The sequence below is a fragment of the Dendrobates tinctorius genome, unplaced genomic scaffold, assembly GCF_039654945.1.
Source record: "Dendrobates tinctorius isolate UK_male_01 unplaced genomic scaffold, ASM3965494v1 ptg000257l, whole genome shotgun sequence".
NCBI lineage: Eukaryota > Metazoa > Chordata > Amphibia > Anura > Dendrobatidae > Dendrobates > Dendrobates tinctorius.
In genome coordinates, this window is record NW_027361924.1 from 211,257 (window position 1) to 233,500 (window position 22,244).

At 44.2% G+C, this 22,244-nt stretch overlaps 1 protein-coding gene across 1 annotated transcript in view; it reads right to left on the reverse strand.

The window, feature by feature from the left end:
- Window positions 1-294: 294 nt before the first annotated feature.
- NHERF2 (NHERF family PDZ scaffold protein 2) overlaps window positions 295-22,244 on the reverse strand; it is a 79,089-nt gene continuing 57,139 nt past the window's right edge. Inside the window, exons 3-7 of the mRNA XM_073558400.1 lie at window positions 13,833-14,012; window positions 8,764-8,920; window positions 6,027-6,070; window positions 4,300-4,365; window positions 295-3,341 (exon numbers count right to left, since the gene is read on the reverse strand). Coding sequence (XP_073414501.1) covers window positions 3,183-3,341; window positions 4,300-4,365; window positions 6,027-6,070; window positions 8,764-8,920; window positions 13,833-14,012 — 606 coding nt within the window. The 3' untranslated portion in view covers window positions 295-3,182. The remainder of the gene's footprint in view (window positions 3,342-4,299; window positions 4,366-6,026; window positions 6,071-8,763; window positions 8,921-13,832; window positions 14,013-22,244) is intronic.

The following is a 22,244-nucleotide window of genomic DNA, read 5'->3' on the forward strand; positions in this document are numbered from 1 at the left end:
GCTGGCCAAGTTTTGAAAGGAACAGCGTGAGTTCCGGCTTCAAAACACCGCTTACACAGACTCAACGGAGACGAGCTTCTGAGCACTGTGTGTGTGTTCTGCTGTCTAACAGCAGTGGTCGGTCTCCTAGGCAACGAGCTGTAAACAAAAGAAAAGCGTTAATATCTCACAAACGACTAAATATTTTAACAAGCAGTAAATTGCAAAAATGCTTGTTCTTATAAGCTCTATCCGAAAATATCCATTTGGGAAGATCGGATACAGCCAAGCTTCATCGTTAAAGGGACACACACATAATTGGGAAAGCCTTTATTATGCACATAGCGGTTTACAATATGTCGTGTGTCGTAGATAAATGTTATCAGATATGTGCCTTTATGTAATTACAGGTTTAAAAGTACAAAAATATGATTCCAGACGGCTACATACAGGCAGCTCGGTGGCCATGTGCAGTCCAGAGGTCGCCTCTATCTTTACTATCAAAAATCAGTCCGTCGTAGAAAACTATACCGCAGACCTCCGATTCTACCAGCAGGGGGCAGCGCTCAGTGCCTGCCATACTGATGAGTGGTGTAGGATAGAGCGGCATTAGCCGGGCACTTTACAGCCATAGTGGTCCAGGTTTTACAACACTTAAAATAATTCTATGTCCATTTAAAAAAAAAAAAAGAAAACAATCCATTGGTTTGTTAAAATTACAAGCTACATCCGGCTTTGACAGCCGCATCCTTCATATGTCAGTCCGTATGCGAAACGCGCCGTCTCCATGTTCAGTCCACATTCTAGATCTACCTTCAGGCACCCCGGGGATCGGTGATGTAGGACGGGGCTGCCATATCCACTTCTCCTGTTCCTTTCTTTCCGTAGTGCCTGCGCATATGGGCAAGTCCGGGCACCTGAGCCACTAAAGATGTGGGGGGGGGGGAGAATCACTTACCGAAAACCTTCCATATAATGAGTAACGCTCACATTAGCTGGCAACACAGTGTAAACCAGATCCTGCTTAATAAAATGTAAAAATGATGGGATCACGGCCGCCCTGAATACTGTGTGATGGGATCGAGTCACGCTGTTTGCAGTATGTGTAATGGGACCTAGCTCAGTCTAAAGGCTCGGGGGCGAGCAACGGGGCGGAGAGTGACCTTAACGGTGAGCGACGAGGCAGAGTTTGACCTCAAGGTCAAGCGATGGAGCCAAGTTTGACATCAAAGACGAGCGACGAGACTGAGAGCGACCTCATGGGCGAGCGACGGGGCCGAGAGCAGCCTTAAGGGCTATGCTCGACCTCAAGGGTGAGCAACTGAGCCAAGCGAGACCTTAAAAGGTGAGCAATGAGGTCGAGTGTGACCTCAAGGGTTAACTTAAAGGGTCAGCATGTAGGAGAAAAACTACAATGGGGTCAAAGCTGGAATAATCATCAGAAAACCTTCTGGTACAGGTCTTCCTCCAACTCCCGATACTAAATAATAAAGACTACCAACTTCCAGGATACGGTTTTTTCTTTTTCCTTGACTTCATTATGGCCACTAGGGGGCAGTCTTGCTTTATACATTTGTATCAAGGAACCTTTTTCTTTTGTTATTGTTTTTCCGGGAGAATTATTACAAAAAAGCTATTTTATTTGGCGTGAATCAGCCTAATCTTCCCCCTCCCTTCCCGGCTGACGTGATTTAAGCGGCATTCCTGCGTCAGCTTAAGCGCCATAGATCTGGTGAGAAGAGCTTTCCAATGAACAACATGATCCCGCCGGCTTGTTAATCTGGGACATGAACGGTATTAGTGTGCCGCGGGGTTAAACTATACTTCATTTTAATTAGAGCGTCTTAAGTACAAGCATTATGATCCATCGGATACAGACTGGATGTGCGGTGTTTGGCGTGGGGATTTTTAATTTCATCCTGGGATGGACGGTGGCAGCGACTACAATTAATGATAAAACCGATGAGGAGCTGCTGCCGACATTTCCTAAAAATATAAAAATGATTTTTAGGTGTGCAGCTGACCAATCAGTCCTGTATGCTTTAGTCTGGGGCTAAACAGCGACTTTGGCGCAGTGCAAGTGAATGGGGTCGCATTGTGACCCCGGGGGTACAAATCCTTTCTGCCATAACCTTGAGGTTGCAATGCGACCCCTTTCACTTGTACTTCGCTGTGATGTGAGCGAATCTTGGCCACAGCCTTATGGTCATTTGTCCCTGACCTGGAAATCCACGTTTTATTCGATTAACCTAATTTCTCGTAGCGGTAACATCACCCCCGGCTCGCTTCCATAACATCTGCATCTATGCGTAGGTCTCTAGAAAGCAAAGCGCAGGGGCACTTTTTTCCCAAATCTCAGAAGCGGCCTTGATTTTCCAAGTCTTGTTGTTATTTTTTTGCATTTAACTGAAACCATGTGCACATCAGTTTGGGGTAAGAGGGAGCCAGCGGTTCTGGGCTGCAGAGAGGAATGCGTGACCCCAAGGGACGGTCTGACGTGCAATACTCTGCCGAATCCACATGAGGCCCAAAATGTCCCCCCCCCCCCTTCCCCGCCCGCTTCCATGCCGCCAAGAAATGCAAAGGATGTTAAGAAAGACGTCTTGGAGGAATTAAAGGATATCACTTGCATTTCATTACTAGCGGGAGGCGGCAGATAAAGTGTTAACAGAGGCACAGCCATTGTGCAATCCTTCTATGTACTGAGAATTTTTGGTAAGCTTCCTCCTTAAGGGGTCTGCACATGCCAGATAGGTACTCTGCCCGCTCGGAGTCTCTAGAGTGCTCGTACATCCTAACCCTTGGTGGGAACGCACTGTCCTATAAACACAGGAGGAGGATGACACCAGCTGCCAGGACCCTGCTGGTTTAGCAATTCCAGAATCCATTGCTTTTTTTTTTTTTTTGTCATTTACATTCCAGCCCTTAAGACTTTCTTTTTTTTTTTGCCCACGTGAACCAATAATGCCCCGTACAGAGCGCACCATATTTCCAAGGACAGGTCAGGTCCATCCTGTCCCTTGATGCTGGTGTGGGTATAATATGTGGCCTGGCACTAAAAGAGTTAACATGCCACATAGCTGAAATGGTTAAACAGATATAGTTTTCAGTGACGACCTCTCGTTAGTTTGTTTTTTTTTAGTTGGAGAAAGGGGTATGAGTCCTGCGACCGCTCTCTCGTCCGACCGTTCTACATCACGGGATCAGAAGTTGCTGAAAAGTTCATGTTTCTTGCTCCAGTCCATTTGGGGAGCTCGCTTGTTGGCTCTCTTGGAGCGGGCCTTTTCCTTGGCTTCGGCCGCTGTGGGGCTGAGTCGTAGCCCACTTTCTTCAAAGGGATCTTTTCTGTTCAGGTCGCCTGCCTGTAACACAAGAAAAAAAAAAAAGGGGGTAATGGAGGATATTAATTTCACATTCATACCTGCCGCCTGGTGAGCGTGCAACCCACAGTACATGGTGGCTCAGCTGAGACCTTGGGAGTGGGGGATGCACTAAATTTATTAAGAGGCGCACCTCGTGCACCAGTACATTAAATCTACACCAAATATGGGCTGACTTAGATTCTAGCTACAACATAGACTGAGGACTGACGTTGGTGCCAGACGAACCTCTGCACCGGTTATGCCAGCAGGTACGAGCGCTCGTCAGGCAGTCATGGACTACTGAGTTGGCTACCGGATCCAGGATCCTGCAAATCTCTTTGCTCAACTCTAAACTCAAATTATTTTAGAAAAGCGTCGAGTCGGCACAAAGGACAAAAAGTCATTTTTGTACAAGTTTTGACACCAGAAATCTGGGTTAGAGGTAATCAATCGCTTCCTCCAGAAACATCATCGATATACCCACATAATAAAAGGGTTTTCGGGTGAAAATAATTTACCCCCATCCATGGAATAGGGGATAACTTGTTGATTGGTGGAGTCGGACCTGCACCAATCAACAAAATGTGTAACTACTATTCCCTTTAGAATTGAGCGGCAGTACACATGTTCATCCACCTACGGAGCTGTCAATTGCAGCACTCGGCTGTTTTGATCCGTCGCAAAGAGAATGAATTGAGCGGCGGTCGGGCGTCTGGCCTGCCGCTCCATTCTGGAGAAAAGTGATCGATTCTAACGATATTCAGGGTATAGGTGATAATGTGTTGTCACTGGACAACCCTTTTAATTGCTGTATTTGGCATTTATATTGGCCGCCTTATATTTTTTCATATTTTTTTTATCTTTTTTATCTATTACACTAAAAGTCCCAGTCTCAAATGTCCTATGATGGCTCCATATAAAATGGCAGCGTATAAAAGACATTGGACACTTTGATTACCTGCGAGTCTTTGTCAGGGCTCTGCAAATCGCTGTGAGATGAGGAAGTCGAGGAGCCTCCATTAAGCTGTAATAGAAAACAAAAATGTCTTCATACACACTGCCTGATGTCGTCTAAGCCCAAGGCATGCGAGATCTGTGTCTCAAATGATAAGCACACATGCCTCCATGAGCCATGGAGAAGGGCTGTGACAGGAGAAGAAATAAATCTTTTGTACCTTTGTGACTGGAAAAGGGCTATGACAGGAGTAAAAATAATTATTTTGTACCTCCGTGAATAGAGGAGAAGGGCTGTGACAGGAGAATAAACCTTCTATATTTCTGTGAGTCGAGGAGAAGGGCTATGAGAGGAGAAGAAATAAACCTTTCTTCTGCTGTTAATGGAGAAGAGCTGTGACAGGAGAAGAAATAAATCTTCACCTTGGCTGACTGAGCACAGAGGATTTTTTTCTGCTGCCTCAGTCCTCTGTGCTTAGTCAGCCGAGCAAAAGTTTAATTTCTTCTCCTGATGCAGCCCTTCCCCTCAGCTTACGGAGATACATGTGTTTACAATATAGCTCCTCTGTCAGTTGAGACACAGGTCTTCAGGAGTTGTGTCAGACTTCAGGCTGTCCTGATACGTGACTAAGTTGGGCTGCAGTTTTTAATTACGTGATGAGGGCCATTTAATTACATTTTTTAATAACCCCATTTGTATGGGAGGTGTGCAGTTTTTTTCCCAAAATGTTTTAGGGCTTATTAATACGAGCTCATACACCTAAAATAATGTTTGCCTATGAGGCTATTATTTCAGGTTAGGAGACCTGCAGTTGGGCAGTAATTGAGACAGTAGGGCTAACATAAAGGAAGATGGGGGCTGATTAGAACTAGGCATCTATTGATCCCAGTGGGCACAGCTGCAAAAATCAGCACTGCCCCTGCACAGACCTCGGGCAGCTAGACCTCTACCACGAGGAGGACCTACATTATAACCCCCTTTTCAGGTGTGATATCCTTTCAATGCATCTTAAAGCAGAAGCTGCAGACAATCCTATAGGTTGAAATGATTGCCTGGCCGGAGGATAAGTCCCAATTTGCAGACAGTTTGTCAGTAACACTAACACCTTGCTCGTTCATCGTCTGCCTGGAGGTATACACCAAACACTCTTACTAACCAGAGCCTTGGCAAACGGCTGCACATTTCCTGCCTGGACCGCTCCCAGGAATCTGCACGGAGGGGGCTTAAACTTGGTGCTTTTCTTTAGTTTATGGAAGGAAAACGCAGGAATAGCAAGATCCCCTTCACAAGTGTGCAAACTCGTTACATCCCAAACACATAGGGGGAAATAAAATAGAATGGAAGAAACCGCACCATGTTCTGCCCGGTAAGGGGGAGAGAGAAGTTTAGGGACAACACGGAGTTATGAGGGGTCGGACGCTTTCCAAACATATGCAAAGTTTTAAACAAAACACTTCCACTTCACTGAAGTCAATGGCCCCAAGGTTCTAATGATTAGAAAATACAAGAACCTCAAGGCCATCGACTTTAATAGGAAAAAAATACACAAACTTTAACTACTAGTTCTGTTCTGGACGTCAGCACCAGACATGTTCAAACAGTGACATAAACTTTGATGTCAAATGTCGTCCACGGGCACAAAATCATGCTCAGAACTCCCTCGCATCACTTTTTGGAGAGATAGTCCAAAAGTGCCCCCTCCCCAACCTCAATTATCCGTGCACAATTACCTGTGTTTTGCTCACTCCATTGGTTAGGGGCTGAGGGATTACACCTAAAAGGTAAGACAAAAAGTATAAAGATCACAAGAGAAATATTAATTTGGTATCTTAATGCTGGGCCAACTTGAAATGCAGACCTGTGCAACATATTCCCCCATTGATTTTTATAGGGGCCTCCAGCAGTGCAGGGTGGGTTGCCTGTGCCTGGGGTAAGGCAAGTATTTAACCCTAACACTAACACCTGGTTCTAAAATCAGGCCTAACTGCACTAACCATAGCTCTAGAACTAAGCCTAGATTTAGCACTAGCCCTAGCTCTAACACTAGCACTAACCCTAGCTTTAACTTTAGAACTAACCCTAGCTATCATACTCGCACTAATCCTAACTCTAAAGGGCATGTCACACTAAGAGATATCGCTAGCAATATCGCTATAACTAGTGACGTTATAGCGATATTGCTAGCGATATCGCTATGTGTGATACTTACCTACGACCGGCTCCCCCGCTGGTTATCGCTGATCGCACGAGAACGTTCAGGACTGTTTCTCGTCGTCAGCTTCCTGCGGCGCTTCCTGCTGTGAGGACGAGCGACGTGTGGAGCCGGGCGGGAGGACGCAGGATCGCCTGGTGTGACAGGTAAGTAGCGACCCCCATCCCCAGCGATGTCGCTGGTGAGATCTGCCTGTGTGGCAGCTCACTAGCGACCACTTAGCGATGTACCAGCGATCCTGACCGCGTCATATCGCTGGTCGGGATCGCTGGTACATCGCTAAGTGTGACAGTACCTTAACACTAGAACTAACCTTAACACTAGCACTAAACGTACTAACCCTGGCTCTAGCACTAACGCTAGCTCTATCACTAGCACTACCCTTATCTCTAATATTAGCACTAACACTAGGACTAACACTAGAACTAACTTTAACTATAACACTAGCACTAAACATACTAACCCTAGCTCTAACACTAGCACTAACCCTAGATCTAACAGCAGCACTAACCCTAGCTCTAGCACTAAGCATCGCTCTAACACTAGCCCTAACCCTAGTTCTAACCCTAAAATTAACCATAGCTCTAACCCTAGCATTAACACTAGCACTAACCTTATCTCTAAGACTAGCACTAACCTAAGGCCGGGATCACACATGCGAGGAATACGGCAGAGTCTCGCATGTTAATACCCGGCACTGCTGCTGGCACTCAGGAGCGGAATGTGCGGCTCCATGTATTTCTATGCGGCCGCACACTCCAATCCGAGTGCCGGTGGCAGTGCGGGGTATTAGCATGCAAGACTCGGCCGTATTTCTCACATGTGTGATCCCGGCCTAACACTAATCCTAACTCTAACCCTAGCACTCACACTAGCATTAACCTTACCTCTGAAGCTAGCAGTAACCCTAGCTGTAGTATTATTACTAACTCTAGCTCTAATATTAGCACTAACCCTAGCTCTAACCATAACTCTAAGACTAGCACTAACCTAAGATACAACACTAGCATTAACCCTAGCTCTAATATTACCACTAACCCTAGAATTAACCCTAGCACTAGCACTAACCTTAGCTCTAATTTTAGCAATAACCCTAGCTGTAACTCTAGTACTATCTGTAGCTCTCACACTAGCACTAACATTAGCACTAACCCTAGATAAAAGTGGAAAAAGTGTGTATAGACCTATATTTATTATGTTAGTGTTTGTGTTTGTTTTTAAAGAGGAACGCTTACATTTGTGACTGCTCCCCCAGCAGGTCTCTCTCGCCCCTTTCACAAAATTATTTGTTAGGCTACTTTCACACTAGCGTCGTGCGACGCACGTCGCAATGCGTCATTTTGGAGAAAAAACGCATCCTACAAAGTTGCCCGCAGGATGCGTTTTTTCTCCATAGACTAACATTAGCGACGCATTGCGACGTTTGGGCACACGTCGCATCCGTCGTGCAACGGATGCGTCGTGTTTTGGCGGCCGCGACGCACAAAAAAACGTTCCATGTAACTTTTTTTGTGCGTCGTCTCCGCCATTTTCAACCGCACATGCGCGGCCGAAACTCCGCCCCCTCCTCCCCCGACAAGACAATGGGGCAGCGGATGCGATGAAAAACTGCATCCGCTGCCCCAGTTGTGCACGCCTTTCACAGCGTGCGTCGGTACGTCGCCCCGACGCAGGGTGACGACCGTCGCACGACGCTAGTGTGAAAGTAGCCTTAGAGGACAGGCAGAGAGCTTCAGGTATGCACATAGCAGCCTTTGTCTTGATGGTCGATGCCTATGCAGAGCACAGCAGTCTAGGTGAGTTTATCATTGCCTGCTGCGCTCTGCAACCAACCAAGATGACAAAGCTCTCTTCATTATTCTGAAAGCTTTGTCATCTCAGTCCCTATGTATGCAGAATGCAGGAACTGATTTCAAACTTATCTGGACTGCTGTACTTTGCATAGGATCTAGGCATTGACCAAGATGACAAAGCAGGCCCTAGCAATTGTACTTGGTTGGCTCAAAGGTACTCAGTGTACCCATGTACTACTCCAAGAATCAGCGGAAGGGGCAACAAAAATCATCGCGCCAATAGAATGTGACACACAGGTCAATGGGCAATGTGGTCCCCCTAGGCTATGTTATTGGGGGCCACCTACATGGAGCAAACTGCAGACATAGCAACTCATCAGAGTTCAGTTTTCGTTTTTCTATGGCAATTTGATTAGTTGGTATGGCTTAGCCCCTCAAGACAAAATAGCTGACAGCATGTACCTCCTTTAATATGAGCTTCAGCTGGGGTGACCCCCAATTTCTTGAAATATTCATCTGTGTCAGGGTCTACCACCAGTAACGTCGTCTCGTTGTCTTTAGCTTTTATGTTCGTTACCACTTCCGAATGTTTCATGCCATCGACGATCTGTCCGTTTACCTTTGGGGAGAGATATACAGCGGTCATATTAAAATATGCTGTAACAGCAAGACATTTGCGGCATTTTTCACTTGCTTTTTCATTTGTGCTTGCTTTTTTTAACATTCATTATTGTGGATGATGTTTGGAGTTTCCAGATATTTTGAGCTGACTTTTTAAAAAAAAAAAGATGCAAAATTTTTCTCAGCTCATTTTTTTTAAAGACAATATTCCCTTTTATTTGCTCTTTTTTTTCCTGCCCTTCGTCCAAGAGCCATAACTATTTTTTGCATTTTCCCATCCACACTGCCGTATAAGAGCTTGTTGTTAGAGTGGGTGTTTCGAATGACACCGTTTAATGTAAAATGTACTGAAAAATAAGGAAAAAAAAATCCCAAGTACAGTGAAATAATTTAAAATTTCTGAAATTTTATAGTTGTTTTTACGTATACAAACGACCTGGCAGGATGATTTACTTTGTAAAAAAAATTATTTGATCTCCATTTTTTATTATTATCTTTATTTTTCCATCGATGGAGCAGAGTGACTGCTTTTTTTTTTTGGGAGGAACGGTATTTTTATATTTTGATAAATCAGATTTTAACAGACACGGTGATAGTCTGTGTGTGTATATATATATATATATATATATATATATATATATATATATATATATATATATGAGAGTGTATTTTGATAAATTGGACTTATCCGGATACTATGATGGCAAATATATATTTTTTAAATTTCTTATAGGGGGAGTGATCTAAACTCATAATTTTTTTTTTCAAAATTTTTCCCTCCTCCTAGGGAACTTAAATTTACGCTCGTTTGATGGCTTATACTATATATTGCAGTACAGCAGTATATAGTGAAAGTGACTAAGAAAGTAAAGGCCGTTGCCTTCAATAGGACCCAAAGATGTCGTGCCAACCCATCAGTTCCCCATAATCACAATGCGTGGGGGGCAATGGGGACCAGTGTGACATCACCCGCCTGGAAAAGCAGTGCTGATATCACTTGTACGGGACATTGTCATTATTTTCTATGGGGCCCTGAACTGACCATGTAGTGGGAGACCCCTTTCAGTGATTGTCCGCAGCATCTAAATTGCTAAATGGCGGAGTTCGGAGTCAGCTGATACAGGCAGACGCTGGCTCGTGTTATATAGTCATAAAAGGGTCTAAAATGTGAACGCTAAGCTCAGACTGGTCGCTGTGGGCAGTTTGGATCTGAGGCCCGGTAATATAGCTGGAAGAAGCGGTGAGGATTGATCTTTATTACTGATGTGGAGTTACTAGTTGAGCAGTTTCCTCACGTCTCTCCTGGAAGGCGACATGCCTCGGACTGAATCGCGTGCTGGGCCGCCTGACAATGGAGTGTGGGAACCATAAAAGAATGCATTGTGTGGTTACGACTCGAGGGGTTAACGGGAGCCATTCTTTCATTTTTTTTTGGTCTCCAGTCTCTTTTCTCGCTCCCTGCACTCTGCCCTCGGCCCTGGCGGTGAAAACAAACACCGAGGCCTCTTCTCCCTGGTTCCCTAGCAACCGCTTCCTACTTTCTCCTGACAGAAATAATGGCCGTGCTCTGTTCTGGGCCATATTTGTGTTCCCCTCCCTCCTCTCGCTGTCACCCCCTTTATTTTACCCTCGGACGCCCCCCGCCTCACAGCTCCTCATGCAACTTTTCTTTCTTTATTCAGACTGTTTCCAAATAATTCCCCCCCCTATGCAGAACCCCCTTCTTTCTTAGGATGTGGGTGAACTCAGATCCCCGAATTTAACACCCCTGAACTTTTAGTACTTGTACAGCAGCCTGACAAAGAAAAATAATACAGGAGACGCTGCAAAACATGGACGCTGGAGAGAGAAAGGCAGCCAGACCGGTCTCTGTGTCAGTCGGGGGCTATCTATTGCTCCCTGTTATCAGCCATTTCAGGCTACGAGGCGGCTGACATCTTCTATGATCGGCTTCATAGGATCCTGCGATTTGTCCTATATAATGATCGAAGGTTCAGGACTTCTATTAAAAAAAAAATAAAATTGAAATGTAATAAAACAAAAAAAAATAAAAGTGAAAAAAATAAAAAAAATAAATAAAAATGAGATGTAAAAAAAAAAAAAAAAGTTTTTAAAAACATCGCAAAAAAATAATCAAGCCCCTTTTTCCGAGCTACAAAAAAAAAATAAATAAAAAAGAGGCATATTTGCCACATCTGTGCCACTGCCAGATACACCCGGCACCACTTATCTCCAAGAGAAACCGAAGTATCGGACCCCGTGCTGCATAACAACAACGCCCAACTCCGCGTCACTAGAATGTTTGTAGACTTCCGGAAGCTGACAGTGCTCTGGCCTTCACGCAATGCTGGGAGTTGTAGTCTTGCAAAAATTGGCAAACACTGATGAGTGGCAAGATCTGGCAGAAGACGGCAAGCTCCTTAGCCATCAGGCTATAATGGGAGTTGTAGTGTTGCACTAGCTAGGGATCTATAGGTTGCATGTTATGTCAAATTTGCAGGTGTTTTTGGCTGTCAGGGTATGATGGGGGTTGTAGTATAGCAATAGCTACAGAGCCATAAGATGGACACTACAATATTAAAAGCGTGGGAAGCTAAAGCTTTTGCTGTCAGAGCACGCTGGGAGTTGTAGTGCTGCAAAAGTTGGTGAGTGGATTTTGCAGAAGATGGCAAACACCTTGGCTGTTGGGAGTTGTAGTATAGTGATAGTTGGAGATTTATAAGGCGCATGCTACTGCTTTGGACTGTGAGGGGAGCTGAAGGTGCTTTTGGTCATGAGGGTTTGATGGGGGTTGTAGTACGGTAATAGCTGAGGAGCCATAAGTAGGGCACTATAGAGCTGAAGGGTGGGTGGATGCTCTTTGGCTGTCAGGGCATGCTGGGAGTTGTAGTTTTGTGATAGCTGGTGAGCCGAAGATGAGTGAGTAAAAGCTCGAAAGCCCCTTGGCTGTCAAGACATGCTGGGAGTTGTAGTATTGCAGCAGTTGAGGGTCCTCTAGATGGCATGTTAATTCATTAGAATGTGAGCGGGTATGCTTTTGGGTATGGTGGGGGTTGTAGTATTTGCATGGATAGAGAGCCATAAGATGGATACTACAGTATTAAAGGTGTTGTTCCAAGTTCTCAAGCCTGCTTGCCTGGGGGGCCAGTTCGGACCATCGACATTGTCGCAGTGGTGGTCCGACTTATGCGCTCTAGCATCCGGCAATCGGCGGTAGCTTTGCTTCTGCAGGGTCACTGTCCAGATCCAACGCTTGCGAGCTGTGTAGCAAAGAGCACCTGCTAAGCACGTTCTTAGGAGACTGCTTGCTGCTTATAGACTTCAGAGGTGGTCGGTAACCTCGGCAACAAGCAGTAAACAAACAAACAAAAAATCCTTCAGTTTTTGTGAACAGAATTTTTTTTTTTTGTAAAAGTTGCAATTTTATCAGTTTATAATGGGCTGAAAACCTCCTTCTAAGGGTAAATTTGGAAGCAGCTAGACATTTAAATGTCAGGGCATTCTGGAAGTTGTAGTGCAGGAGTGGAAAAGCTATGAGCAGGAGCCTTTTTCAAGTTCAGTGGATGAGTTGTTGCCACCCTGGCAATGACGTATATACGTAGATATTACGTGTGGCCCATTTATATTTATTATGTGCATCTGGATACATGGGGGCGATCCGGTAACATAACCGGGCGGCCGTCCGTGCATGGAGCTGTAATCTTCAGTGACAGATAAGCACGTTGGGAAACAGGTGTCTAATGGCCACACATGCCTGTGCCATACGTCGTGCCCCGCAGGACCCGGGACCCCGAGCGGGCTCCTCTCTCCAGGTACAAGATTAGCAGCCTGAATGAGCTGCTTCCCCTGGGAATCCTCTCGCTCCTACAGAGCAGCATTAAATATGCATGGAAGGCTCGAGCACATAATGTCTGTGAGGTGCCGGGCACGGATCGGGTTCCCAAACCTCCCAGCTGGTAGCGAAAAAAAAAAAGACCCTCCCCCAACTGGCACAGCACCGACCAGCACTCGCATGGCTGCGTCACCCGCATCAATTATACAGGAGAACCCATGAATTGCGGGGCACAGCTTGCTGGGCGTACAATGGGAGGAGATGACGGATCTAGCGGGCAGAGGGCACCGAAGGTTCAGCAGACTCGGGCAACAAGAAGGTGGATCGGGTGACCCATGGCACGGTGCAGGGAGCATATGTTTTGGAATACCTATCTGCCCAAATTAGCATTAAGTACCTAAGCATGGTGCCAAATGGACGCTGTGCCAAAGGGGGGCGCTTTCTAATAGTGCTTTCTTTCCTGTGCAAATAAATTCGCAGCAAAATGCCCCCTGATGTCTGGGGCTGTCATTAAATTACCTCCTTGTGTTGTGCCGCAGAATATGGTTCTGATTAATTTATAAAGATCCCACGTTGCAGCTTACAATGGTCGTCCGAAGTGAGAGTGAAACACGGAGCTATTACAGACGGCTGTCAGGGGGGCCGCCAAGTGGTCTTAAAGGGCCGGTAGCACATTATTTTCATACCCACGTACCTGAAGACTAGTGAAACAAACATAGGATTTCAGACACTGATCTGACTCCCTAGATGAAGCTGTCTGATGAACGGCGACAGACAACTTTTCCTACTCCTCCATATACAGGATCAACCGTCCGATTGCTCATCTGCTACAATGAGCGGCCCGATTAAAGGACTGAACCCCAACTGCTTGATCCTTACGTCCCCTGACAGTAGGACAGTCAGGAGACCCCATTCACATTCCTGTGAAATTCCTCTCTCGAATTCTGGCATCCCAGGCATAAATCAGGCAAATTTGCATTCAGGATTTCAGAAAAGTTGGGTTGCGAACTGACCCCTTTGAGAGATAGAACAGTGACCATATTAATAAACCTAAAAAATTATTAAATTTATCACAAACCTCCACCAGCCGGTCCTGTGGTCTCAGTCCGGCCTTGGCAGCGGGAGAGCCGGGGTCTACGGAGCGGATGAACTGTCCGGGCCGCGATTTCTCGCTGTGAAGGTTGAATCCGTAGCCATTGGGCCCCTTCTTCAGATGACATAGTCGCGGACATCTATCCTTCACTTGTCCGTACATATCCTGGAAATATAAGGAATGGAAAGTTTAGGAATTATAAGAATGCTACAGCTCGCGTCCCCATGACAACTCTTCCCATCACCCTGCTACCCTGGTAAGTGTTACCAAACACGATCAAAAAAACTCCGGTTAAACTCTCTCCTGTTTGCTTTGCTTTCTATTTTAGGTTTACAATCGTTCAGAAAGCAGAGGCTCGGATTAGACTGCTGTGATCAGCCCAAGTCCCTGTGTTTAATGGCTGGAGGAGATTATCTGGTAGGACAAGTCGCAACTCAAACACATCTGACAGACTTGGCTTTGAAGATGAAATATGACCAAAAAGATCTGTATACACTATGTCTGTCACAAGGCTTTGGCGGCACATTACACTAGGATGACTGTAAAATCATCTTGTCCCCTTCCCTATGTTAAAGGGGTTTATTTCCCATCTTCATAAATTGGTATTGTTGGATAGAGCTGGTAAATACAAGCACTTTTCCCATGTACTGCTTATTAACATTTTCATCTGTTCTTGAGATATTAACACTTTTCTTTTGTTTACAGCTCGTTGCCTTGGAGACCGACCACCGCTGCTAGATAGCAGAACACAGAGCGCTTACAAGCTCCTTTGTATTGAACTTGTAAGCTCTGTTTTGAAACTGGCCAGGGTGCGCTGTTACCTCCTAATCCCAGCCAGGGCTTAGAATCTAGACAGCAGCGGTGGTCGGTCTCCTAGGCAACGAGCTGTAAACAAAAGAAAAGTGTTCATATCTCATGAACGGATGAAAATTTTAATAAGCAGTAAATTGCTAAAGTGCTTGTTTTTACAAGAGCTGTTCGATAATATGAAATTGATGAAGATGGACGTAACCCTGTAAGGGCCAATTGATCCTTGATGATCTGAATAATTTGACAGACTGGTTATGGATGAGCTTTTGATTGACATATATATGGACAGCAGTTTTTTTCTGAAGAGTGGATTTTGCTCTATCTTTGGCTATCCCTTAGGCTATGTGCACACAGTGCGGATTCTGCTGCAGATCCGCAGCGGTTCTGCACCTGCGGGTCCGCAGCAGATTTTGGTGCGTTGTACAGTACCATTGTTTTCAATGGTAAACTGGAAAACGCTGTGCACATGCTGCGGATTTTTCCACGTGGATTTGCTGCGGGTTACAATCCGCAGCATGTCAATTCTTTGTGCGTTTTTCCGCAGCGGTTTCACACCTTATCCATTGTGAGGTGTGAAACCGCAGGGCAAAACCGCAGGCTAATCCGCAGGTAAACCGCAGGACTTCTGCGGAAAAATACGCAGCTCTCCAAAATACGCAGCTCTCCAAAATACGTGTGCACTTAGCCAAATGGATCAGGAGGTGAGAGAGCTAAGGCGCTTTTTATACGAATTTACAAAGGTCCAGTCTTAGGTAGTCCTCAGTGGGCACGGGAGTCCTTAGGGGGCACTTTTTGATGCAGCACGTTCCCCAGTGTCACACCTATACTGTCGACTGCTCAAGCTTCTGTGTGCCGTCAAACAAAAAAAATTTGCATCTAACATGATCCCTTTTTTAGCATAGTCAACACGGGCTGTCGGTGACACCTCGCAGCTGCAGGACGCCTTCAGCCTTAATAGTACTTTAACTATTTCAGCTCTTTCATTTAAGTTTCACTTTCTTTTTTTCTCATGAACCCGGTGACACATTAAGGCCCTATGCACACGGTGCAGATTCTGTGCAGTTCTGCAGCAGATTTGGCCCTGCAGAACTGCAGCAGAACTGCAAGTGATGTACAGTACCATTAAAGGCTATGTAAAACAAAAAACGCTGTACACATGCTGCAGGTTTTTCCGCACAGATTTGGTGCAGATTTAGGCTGTGTTCACATGCTGCGTTTTTTTTGCATTTTTCCCGCGGATTTACCAAAAAATCCGCTCAAAAAATGCCTAAAAGAAGCATCCTATTCATTGTAATGCATTTTGCACTTTTTTGTGCATATTGATGCGTTTTTTACCGCGAAAAAAACGCTTTGCAGTAAAAACCGCAGCATGCTCATTAATTTCACGGTAAATTCCGCATTTCTGGCTATTTTCTATGTGTCTGGGGACGCTCCGGGAAAAAATGCGCAAAAACGTGTGGAAAAAACGCGCGGTTTCTGGGAAGAAGTCCGGTTTTCATGCAGAAATTTTCTGCATACGTGTGCACATAGCCTGAAAACTGCAGCATGTCACTTCTTTTGTGCAGTTCTGCAGCAGTTTTTTATCTGCTCCATTATAGAAATCTGCAGGTGGAAACTGCACTAAGGCTGGTTTCACATTTGCGTTAAAACAACGCTGCGCCCTGCGTCGTTAATCCCCGCCCCAAGCCGGCTCCCTGCCCGCCCCATCCGGGATCACCGCCTACTTTCGCATTTGCACGCATGCGATCGGCGCACCCTATCTTTAGCATAGGGTGCGCCGATCATGCGCTGCCAGTGTGAAAGTAGTGTGCTGCGCACCTTTGACGGTGCGCCGTGCGCGCCGAAATGCAACATGCTGCATTTCGGCGCGCACAGCGCACCGTCAAAAGTGCACAGCACACTACTTTCACGAGGGCGCAGCGTTGTTTTAATGCAAATGTGAAACCAGCCTAAATCTGCACTAAAACTGCAGGTAAAACGCAGGTCATTTTACCTACAGATTTAGCAAAATCTGCGCGGAAAATTCCACAGCAGAATCCGCACCGTGTGCACGTAGCCAATGCTATCCTATCAATGCGGTTTGTGGCTCCTACTAATTTTGATAAGGACCCTCCTTATGATTCGTGTATAGACTGCCTTTGAAATTTTCTCTTGAAGATTTTCCTATCAAGAGATAGTTCTCCAAAACTCGCTGTTCTCCAGAATTCGGTGATGTTTTTCTTTTCTTCCTGCGCCTCTCTGTTCCTGAGATATGACCCCATCTTCCTTGTATAGAAATCTAGTCTTTTTAGCCACATGGGTGGGGCAACAAAAAAAAACACGCCCACTGAGAAAAGTCAGGACCACGCCCACTTGTAACAAGATTAGATTTACACATAGGGAAGAAGGAGGCCATATCTCAGGAATGGAGAGGCATAGGAACACAAGAAAAACAACGCCGCATTCAGGAGAACAGCGGGATTTGTACCAGGTTAAACATTTAAAAAAAAAAGACATTAAGTAGTTCTTTAAACGCACACTTGTCAACTCTCCCATACTACCTGAGAGACTCCTAAGGGGAGAACTCCCAAGTGTCATGTCCTGACAGTCCAATCCATCCAGATTCCTGCATTCCTATATAAGTTTAGGGGTCTTTATCTGTCAAAATGGTCATGAATTAGTTTAGGGGGGTTCTGGTCCGAGATCAGTATTTTAGGGGTCCTGGATTCAATTTACATTCGTTTTGTGACTCTATTAGTTGTTAAAAAAAAGCATTAAATTGGGTATGTGGCCTATATGAACGGCGGGACAATCATTCAGGGGGGTGCTTATTACATAACTCTCCCTGATTGCAATGCTCCAAAGTAGCGTTGCCGTGAAATACTTTTCTAATCCGGGACCACCCGGTCTCCTTGAACAGAACGCTCATCGGGGGGGATCAGCATTCTCATAGGGTTCCGCTCTTTGGAGGTCCGGCTGATGAATACCACGGAGAAGATATCCCGGATAACATATGCACATACATGCATCCACAAACGTTCACACGCTCGAAAAGTTGACTTCTCGTGTTTGTCCATCGAGAAGAGGAAATTGCATGTTGAGAGCTGCTGACGTCAGACCAGTCACACCAGGTTAACCCATTAAGGCCATCAGTCAGTATAATGTGACTTGTGACTGACGTGCCTTAGGTGTGTATGCAGATTTCAAGGACTGGCGCCAGCATTTGGGTTATCGATATTAAAGGAGACCATGAAAGTAAAAAGTGTCAGTCGGCCATAATGACTCCTTACTAGGAATGTGACAATCAGACTCCCACATGCCGGGGAGCAGGAGGTCTAATCTAATTTTCTGGTTTCTGTTCCTACTAAAAGTACTGAGGTCACATCTGGAGACTGAAAATGGCACCGCATGGCCTCAGGATGGGGCTACCTCCAATAGGTGGCGCTACGGAAACCGCTTTCTTCCTTATGGAGGGGTAGAGCTGGTTTCCAAAAGAAAAAAAATCAAATCAGCTACTGTACGGGCAGCCATATAAGCTGATCACAAAGTGTCTCAATGATGGGACCCAAGCGATCAGCCGCAATCAAGTTTATTTTCCTTGCAGCACCTCTAGAGGAAAAATGAAGTATTACACAACCGATACAAATCAGTACATGTAATGGAGAACAGGACAGGTCCTCCAGAGTGGAAGACACTCTCTGTAACTTCTCTCCAGGGTGGTCAAAAGATGAAGTTCTGAACAGAGAACCCCCTGAAAAGTTATCCCCAAAAAACACAAGCTATCCAGATGTTAGGAGATAATTCGTAGATCACTGGGGGGTATAACTACTGAGACCGCCCAATGATCCCCAGAATGTGGTTCCAGAACCCTTTGCAGCCACAACTTGCAAGCTCGACCTCCGTTTCATTCATTGTCAATGGGATGGCCGGAAAAAGACGACTCCAGCGCTCCGCCTTCACTAGCAGTCCTATAGTGAATGAATGGAGCTGGGGCAAAACAAGACTAAGGTGATTATCGTCTTGAGAGTCCCAATTCATAGGATTGCTCGGGGAATCCTAGTCTGGGAGTACTAAGGATGGGAAAAGCCTAGTCGGTGACTCCGTTCCATTAATCTTGGAGAATGAATAACTCCATAAAGCAGAGTGATTGTAAATGACTATCAGTTCCTGACTGAAGATGAGAGAATACTTCGATATTCGGTTCGGATCACGATTGCTGTATTTGCAATATTTGCCGAACGCCATTGGAGTCAATGGGAGTAGAGAAGAGCAAATATGTTTGGAAAACGATAAACATAAATTCGGCACGAATATGGTACAAATATGGCACATTCAGATTCGGTGATCGCTTTCCAAAGATATTTGCTCATCTCTATTCCTGACTACAGGCTTTATCATGTAGATGATAAAAACACGGATTACTGACTCATAAATGAGGACAGAGGTGACCAGGCAGATTCGCACCCCACGAGGCTATCACTTGTTGAAAATTCATCATTTCTAGGGGACATCAGAAATATTTCGGATTTTATCTGCAGCTAAAATCCGTGTCCTCCAGCTGTGACTTTTTGAGTGGATACAAAAGTGCTGCTGCGGTCACATGTAGAGACATAGACTGACCCACAAAATCTGCACAGAGGTGGCAAAAGATTGGTAAAGTGAAAAAACATATATATCATTTTATTTTGGAGTCCGCAGACGCTAAATCTTCACTAAAATATGCATTTTGTACACATTTCTATTCAGGCTTAAGAAGAGCTGCTGCAGAAAGCTGCACCAAAAAATTCGACCTCTTTGCAAAGGTCATATTGAACTCTCATTAAGAAAAATTGGGTACCCCCACCCCATTACGGGGGTCTTCATATAGCAACAGACTAAAAGCAGGCTTGTTCCCGCTGACACCTCAAAAAAAATAGCCTACTTTTTTCACAATATTTTAGCCACCAGGTGGTGCTGTGCTCTTCATCCCAAATTGTCATTTTTTTATTTTTTATCACACGAGAAGCTGACATAGTAACTAATATCCATAGCCTTACTAAATAAGTAAAAAGTACCACAAATAAAGCGAATTTATAAATATGGACGTTTCTAAAGAAGTGTTAGATTTCACAAGAACCCGTATGGACTTCTTACGCTTTAAACCGAATTTGGAGCTTTTAAATAGACTTTCTCTGGAATGTATGACCCATGGGGCAAACATTCGCCGTGCCGGACTCCCACAGAATATCTAAACAGACCCTTGGCACACACTCGGGCCCGTGTGTCCTGCGGCCCGCAGCGCTCAGTTCTGGGGGTGTGAGAACGTGTGGAACGGATCAAGCCCGGCCCATTGATGAGGAGATTAGTGTCTATATCGTGGCAACCGAGGTTCAGGCGCCGAAACAAATGTAAAACTATTTGTGGAGATGATTTTCTCACCTCTACTGAAATACTCTGTGCTGCTCGAGCGAAGTATAGAGAGATATATTATGGATTAGCAGTTGCATGGCTGATCAAATAGGTTTGCGACTTCGATTCTCAGCAGTTATGGGGTTAATCATTACACCGCTGACTGCCAGCAAAAACGATTAAGGAAGACAAATTGATCAGAGGATCCCAGGTGACCTTGGCGGAGGTTTTCCCATTACACACAGCGCCCCTCTGTCTCCCTGTGTTCCCTTCCTCACAATTATATCTATTCATCCCCTCATCCTTGTAATTTAGACAAGTGGACACAGTAATCGCAGGTTATAGTGAACCCCGCAGATGACAGGTAGTGCCATAATTGTCACAGGTTAGTACTACAGTCGTTTACTATCACCAGGGAAAAGATCCTAGACCGCCATATACTGTTCTTATTAGAATATTAGCTCTGCAGTTCATGCTAGTACATAGGGGGCAGCATTATAGTAGTTATATTCTTGTACATAACAGCAGTATTATAGTAGTTATATTCTTGTATGTAGGGGCAGTATTATAGTAGTTATATTCTTGTACATAGGGGCAGTATTATAGTAGTTATATTCTTGTACATAGGGGCAGTATTATAGTAGTTATATTCTTGTACATAGGAGCAGTATTATAGTAGTTATATTCTTGTATGTAGGGGCAGTATTATAGTAGTTATATTCTTGTACATAGGGGCAGCATTATAGTAGTTATATTCTTGTACATAACAGCAGTATTATAGTAGTTATATTCTTGTATGTAGGGGCAGTATTATAGTAGTTATATTCTTGTACATAGGAGGCAGTATTATAGTAGTTATATTCTTGTACATAGGAGCAGTATTATAGTAGTTATATTCTTGTACATAGGGGCAGTATTATAGTAGTTATATTCTTGTACATAGGAGCAGTATTATAGTAGTTATATTCTTGTACATAGGAGCAGTATTATAGTAGTTATATTCTTGTACATAGGGGCAGTATTATAGTAGTTATATTCTTGTACATAGGGAGCAGTATTATAGTAGTTATATTCTTGTACATAGGAGCAGTATTATAGTAGTTATATTCTTGTACATAGGAGCAGTATTATAGTAGTTATATTCTTGTACACAGGAGCTGTATTATAGTAGTTATATTCTTGTACATAGGGGCAGTATTATAGTAGTTATATTCTTGTACATAGGAGCAGTATTATAGTAGTTATATTCTTGTACATAGGGGCAGTATTATAGTAGTTATATTCTTGTACATAGGAGCAGTATTATAGTAGTTATATTCTTGTACATAGGAGCAGTATTATAGTAGTTATATTCTTGTACATAGGGAGCAGTATTATAGTAGTTATATTCTTGTACATAGGGAGCAGTATTATAGTAGTCATATTGTACATAGGGGGCAGTATTATAGTAGTTATATTCTTGTACATAGGAGCAGTATTATAGTAGTTATATTCTTGTACATAGGGAGCAGTATTATAGTAGTTATATTCTTGTACATAGGAGCAGTATTATAGTAGTTATATTCTTGTACATAGGGGCAGTATTATAGTAGTTATATTCTTGTACATAGGAGCAGTATTACAGTAGTTATATTCTTGTACATAGGGGCAGTATTATAGTAGTTATATTCTTGTACATAGGGGGCGTATTACAGTAGTTATATTCTTGTACATAGGGGCAGTATTATAGTAGTTATTTTCTTGTACATAGGAAGCAGTAATATAGTAGTTATATTCTTGTACATAGGGGCAGTCTTATAGTGGTTATATTCTTGTAATATGGGGCAATATTATACTAGATATGTTGTATACTGAACTATATAAGTTTGCATTAATCACTAATAATATACTACAATGTGTAATAATTGTATCTGTATTTTATAGCATTTCCTGGCACTTCTTGTTTAATCACAGGCTCCCAGAGGCCAGGAAAGGCTTTTCATCAGGTGATCATGTGGAAGCGTCCCTTGAAATGGGAATATGTACCTTTGTGTACCTTGTGATGGAGCCAAGATATACAATGGAGTTTGTGTTACTTGTAAATCATTCGCTAAGAGGCCAGAATCAGCTGTGAAAACAGAACAGAATCTGTGTACAAAGGCATCAGATGGCCGGAGAAGAGCTCTGCGGATGCTGAATAGCTGGAAATACGGCCATCCACTTGAGAAAGACAAAGGATCC